General features: G+C 49.6%; 1 protein-coding gene across 5 annotated transcripts in view; it reads left to right on the top strand.

The window, feature by feature from the left end:
- LOC123761011 (protein amalgam) overlaps positions 1–917 on the top strand; it is a 185,861-nt gene extending 184,944 nt beyond the window's left edge. For 3 of the 5 annotated variants that reach the window (XM_069339328.1, XM_069339330.1, XM_069339331.1), the window contains exon 9: positions 79–914. In XM_069339328.1, the coding sequence (XP_069195429.1) occupies positions 79–173 (95 nt within the window). In that variant the 3' untranslated portion in view covers positions 174–914. Of the gene's footprint in view, positions 1–78 lie in introns of all 5 variants that reach the window. The other 2 variants (XM_069339332.1, XM_069339333.1) reach the window with 2 other exon arrangements.
- Positions 918–6,000: the final 5,083 nt, after the last annotated feature.

Consider the following 6,000-nt stretch of genomic DNA (forward strand, 5'->3'; position numbering starts at 1 on the left):
AGTGTACCTACACATCAACACAGGAGTGTACCTACACATCAACACAGCCACTAACATGTGTTCTCCCTGATCTTGCAGCCACGAGGGTACTGGAGGGGGGCAGCGGGCCCCGATGCCAGGCCACCCTCCCTCACATCCTCCTCATCTCCCTCATCATTGTTGCTGACATATAGAACACCGGCAACCTTGTTGACAGCGACGCTGACAACCACACGCTCACCACAACCTGTGCCGGCTCCCTCCTGGTTGATATCTGGTTGATGGGGTTTTGGGAGTTCATCTACTCCCCAAGCCCGGCCCGAGGCCAGGCTCGACCTCGCCAGGCTCGACCTCGCCAGGCTCGACTTCGCCAGGCTCGACCTCGCCAGGCTCCTGTACTCACACACCAAACAAGTGGTTACTGTGGTTAAGATATAGTGTTTCACTTCCTTTTATACCTGTCAAAGACTGTGAGTGTAAGTGTGAGTGTAAGTGTGAGTGTAAGGAGTGTGAGGGAGGCCACAGATGGACCAGTCTCCTCATGGTCTGGGATGCTGCTTCTCCTCGGAATTTATGAAGTCAGATAAACAGGTGTTCCCCCGCCCATGGGTGTGGCTTTGTTGTGTTTTCACTCCACACCCGGGGCTTAGCTCGACGCCCGGGGCTTAGCTCGACGCCCGGGGCATAGCTCGACGCCCGGGGCTTAGCTCGACGCCCGGGGCATAGCTCGACGCCCGGGGCTTAGCTCGACGCCCGGGGCTTAGCTCGACGCCCGGGGCTCACGGGGGCACTACAATTCACTGTATTTTACACTGTGTTTATGGCGGCCGATTTTGTAACTTTTTCCTTTGTGCTTTTAATGTAAAATTAATACTTATATATGTATATATATATATATATATATATATATATATATATATATATATATATATATATATGCAAACAAGCCTGAATGGTCCCCAGGACTATATACAACTGAAAACTCACACCCCAGAAGTGACTCGAACCCATACTCCCACAACTGGTATGTACAGGGACGCCTTAATCCGCTTGACCATCACGACCGGACAATAAGGAAGTGATAGCCGAGGCTATTTGAACCACTTCCCCGCCGGCACTCGGATGGTAATCTTGGGCATAGCATTTTATCAAATCACCTCATTCTTTGGGGCACACGTGAGGAACACAAATGCAAACAAGCCTGAATGGTCCCCAGGACTATATACAACTGAAAACTCACACCCCAGAAGTGACTCGAACCCATACTCCCACAACTGGTATGTACAGGGACGCCTTAATCCGCTTGACTTAATTCTTGTTTGCATTTGTGTTCCTCACGTGTGCCCCAAAGAATGAGGTGATTTGATAAAATGCTATGCCCAAGATTACCATCCGAGTGCCGGCGGGGAAGTGGTTCAAATAGCCTCGGCTATCACTTCCTTATTGTCCGGTCGTGATGGTCAAGCGGATTAAGGCGTCCCTGTACATACCAGTTGTGGGAGTATGGGTTCGAGTCACTTCTGGGGTGTGAGTTTTCAGTTGTATATAGTCCTGGGGACCATTCAGGCTTGTTTGCATTTGTGTTCCTCACGTGTGCCCCAAAGAATGAGGTGATTTGATAAAATGCTATGCCCAAGATTACCATCCGAGTGCCGGCGGGGAAGTGGTTCAAATAGCCTCGGCTATCACTTCCTTATTGTCCGGTCGTGATGGTCAAGCGGATTAAGGCGTCCCTGTACATACCAGTTGTGGGAGTATGGGTTCGAGTCACTTCTGGGGTGTGAGTTTTCAGTTATATATATATATATATATATATATATATATATATATATATATATATATATAAATATATATATATATATATATATATATATATATATATATATATATATATATATATATATATATATATATATATAATGGATAAATAATGTTTACTAATCAACATCTCTCTCTGTCTCTCTGATACTCTTACACAAATATCTTGAAATATATGTAAATATTGAACTTCTCTGGACACAATAATATGAAATTATTTTATGTAAATAAATAAAACGCAAAGTCTTATTCATGTGTTTTGATCATCCTAGAAGCATTTATTTTTCACACTTTGTAGGCCTATTCTGCCAAGGATGTGACGCATATATTGTCAAGGGAGGTGTTAAATCTATATTGTCAAGGGAGATTGTAAGCCTATATTGTCAAGGGAGATTGTGAGCCTATATTGTCAATGCAGTTTAGTTGATTCCGTAAGAAAATGCAGTGTATTAGGAGAGTGGTCTACCTATACTACACCAACACCCAAGGAACAGGGCAGGATACACTTATACTACACCAACACCCAAGGAACAGTGAAAGGACTCTCTCAAAGCGATCTTATGCTTCGGTCGCTTCCTTTGTTGTTCCATGGGACGCAAACAAGAACTTATGTTCATCATACACCCAGGGAACCTCAAGATGGAAGTTGTTCATGCTAAGCCAGCGTGGAGTACTGGTTCATGTCTCCGGCTCCAGTGTGACAGTACTGGTTCATCTCTCTGGCTCCAGTGTGACAGTACTGGTTCATGTCTCTGGCTCCAGTGAGACAGTACTGGTTCATGTCTCTGGCTCCAGTGAGACAGTACTGGTTCATGTCTCTGGCTCCAGTGAGACAGTACTGGTTCATCTCTCTGGCCCCAGTGGGACAGTACTGGTTCATGTCTCTGGCTCCAGTGGGACAGTACTGGTTCATCTCTCTGGCTCCAGTGTGACAGTACTGGTTCATGTCTCTGGCTCCAGTGAGACAGTACTGGTTCATGTCTCTGGCTCCAGTGAAACAGTACTGGTTCATCTCTCTGGCCCCAGTGGGACAGTACTGGTTCATGTCTCTGGCTCCAGTGGGACAGTACTGGTTCTTCTCTTTCCACGGGTCTGGGACTTGTCTCTCTCTCTCTTCCAACTGTTCCACTTCTTTCCTGTCTGGTACATTTTTCTCTTGTCTGTTTCACTACTTCCTGTTCCACTTCTCTTATGACTGCCCCCATTTATCTTCTGTCTTTCCCATTTCTCTTCTATATGTCCCATTTCTCTTCTGTCTGTCCCACTTCTGTCTGTCTCACCTCTCTTCTGTCCGTCCCACTTTTCACTTCTCTCTCTGCACTAAAATTTGACTCCTGGGCTGGAAATGCATAATTCAAGAGCCGGGAGTCGAAGCGGGGAAAGTTGTCGTGATGACAACGATGTAATTCCCAACCCATTTCCGCCGCTTGGCTTGGGAGTCGATCCTATTTAAATTCCCAACCCATTTCCGCTGCAATTTCAAATCTGAATCTTTTGTCGCTGCTTCGCCCAGGCGCCGATTGTATATGTTCGTTACAAACCAATTTCTGCGGCTCCGAAGTCGACGCTATTTAAACTTCGAACCTAATTCAATCGACCAATTTTTACCTGGTTTTGAATTCAATATTTTCCACATCGCTAAAATTCAATATTAGGATTCGTCATGCACGGAAGAGTCATCAATGACGGAACCTCTACATCTCTCCAACATTATAAGGGCTTTGTGTTTATGAAAGAGTTCAGGAGCTCTGAGCCACGAGGTTGTTTATAACCTAACCTCGGGGTTGAGGAGTTTCCAGTCTCGTAAACTGTTTAGAAAATACGGACTTCTCAGCCAAGACTGAGGTGAATGTACAGGTTCCGCAGGTGCTTAGTGAGCCCTGGACCACTGCTAGTCCTGGACCACAGCTAGTCCAGGACCACAGCTAGTCCTGGACCACTGCTAGTCCTGGACCACTGCTAGTCCTGGACCACTGCTAGTCCTGGACAACTGCTAGTCCCGGACCACTGCTAGTCCTGGACCACTGCTAGTTCCGGACCACTGCTAGTCCTGGACCACTGCTAGTCCCGGACCACTGCTAGTCCTGGACCACTGCTAGTCCTGGACCACTGCTAGTCCCGGACCACTGCTAGTCCTGGACCTCTGCTAGTCCTGGACCACTGCTAGTCCTGGACCACTGCTAGTCCTGGACCACTGATAGTCCTGGACCACTGCTAGTCCCGGACCACTGCTAGTCCTGGACCACTGCTAGTCCCGGACACTGCTAGTCCTGGACCACTGCTAGTCCCGGACCACAGCTAGTCCTGGACCACAGCTAGTCCTGGACCACAGCTAGTCCTGGACCACTGCTAGTCCTGGACCACTGCTAGTCCTGGACCACTGATAGTCCTGGACCACTGCTAGTCCTGGACCACTAATAGTCCTGGACCACTGATAGTCCTGGACCACTAATAGTCCTGGACCACTGATAGTCCTGGACCACTGATAGTCCTGGACCACTGATAGTCCTGGACCACTGATAGTCCTGGACCACTGCTAGTCCTGGACCACTAATAGTCCTGGACCACTGATAGTCCTGGACCACTGATAGTCCTGGACCACTGATAGTCCTGGACCACTGATAGTCCTGGACCACTGCTAGTCCTGGACCACTACTAGTCCTGGACCACTGCTAGTCCTGGACCACTGCTAGTCCTGAACCACTGCTAGTCCTGGACCACTGCTATTCCTGGACCACTGTTAGTCCTGGACCACTCCTAGTCCTGGACAACTGCTAGTCCTGGACCACTGCTTGTCCTGGTCCACACCTCGTCCTGGACAACTGCTAAACTTGGACCACTGCTCGTTCTGGTCCACTGTTAGTCCTGGTCCACTGCTAGTCCAGGACCTCTACTAGTCCTGGATCACTGCTAGTCCTGGACCACTGCTAGTGCTGGACCACTGCTAGTCCTGGACAACTGCTAGTCCTGGACAACTCCTCGTCCTGGACCACTACTAGTCCTGGACCACTGATAGTCCTAGACACCTGGTAGTCCTGAGCCATTGCTAGTCCAGGAACACTGCTAGTACTACACCAGTGCTAGTCCTTAGCCATTGCTAGTCCTGGATCACCGCTAGTCCAGGACCTCTACTAGTCCAGAACTACTGCTAGTGCTAGACCACTGCTTGTCCTGAACCACTGCTCGTTCTGGTCCACTGCTAGTCCTGAACCACTGCTTTTCCTGGACCACAGCTAGTCCTGGACCACTAATAGTCCTAGACACAACTGCTAGTCCTGAGCCATTGCTAGTCCTGGTCCACTGCTAGTCCTGAACCACTGCTAGTCCCGGACCACAGCTAGTCCTGGACCACAGTTAGTCCTGGATAACAGCTAGTCCTGGACCACTGCTTGTCCTGGACCACTGCTAGTCCTGGACCACTGATAGTCCTGGACCACTGCTAGTCCTGGACCACTAATAGTCCTGGACCACTGATAGTCCTGGACCACTAATAGTCCTGGACCACTGATAGTCCTGGACCACTGATAGTCCTGGACCACTGATAGTCCTGGACCACTGATAGTCCTGGACCACTGCTAGTCCTGGACCACTAATAGTCCTGGACCACTGATAGTCCTGGACCACTGATAGTCCTGGACCACTGATAGTCCAGGACCACTGATAGTCCTGGACCACTGCTAGTCCTGGACCACTACTAGTCCTGGACCACTGCTAGTCCTGGACCACTGCTAGTCCTGGACAACTCCTCGTCCTGGACCACTGCCAGTCCTGGACCACTGCTAGTCCTAGACCACTGGTAGTCATGGACAACTCCTCCTCCTGGACCCTGCTAGTCCTGGATTACTGCTATTCCTGGACCACTGCTAGTCCTGGACCACTGCTTGTCCTGGTCCACTGCTAGTCCTGGACCACTGCTAGTCCTGGACCATCCTCGTCCTGGACCACTGCTAGACCTGGACCACTGCTAGTCCTGGAGCACTGCTATTCTTGGACCACTCCTCGTCTTGGACCATTGCTAAATCTGGACTACTGCTAGTCCTGCAGCACTACTATTCCTGGCCCACTCCTCGTCCTGGACCACTGCTAGTCCTGGATCACTGCTAGTCCTGGACCACTGCTAGTCCTGGACCACTGCTAGTCCTGGACAGCCCCTAGTCCTGGACGGCTTCTCGTCCTGGACCACTGCTAGTCTTGGACCACAGC

The sequence above is a fragment of the Procambarus clarkii genome, chromosome 41 (assembly GCF_040958095.1).
Source record: "Procambarus clarkii isolate CNS0578487 chromosome 41, FALCON_Pclarkii_2.0, whole genome shotgun sequence".
In the NCBI taxonomy this organism is placed as follows: domain Eukaryota; kingdom Metazoa; phylum Arthropoda; class Malacostraca; order Decapoda; family Cambaridae; genus Procambarus; species Procambarus clarkii.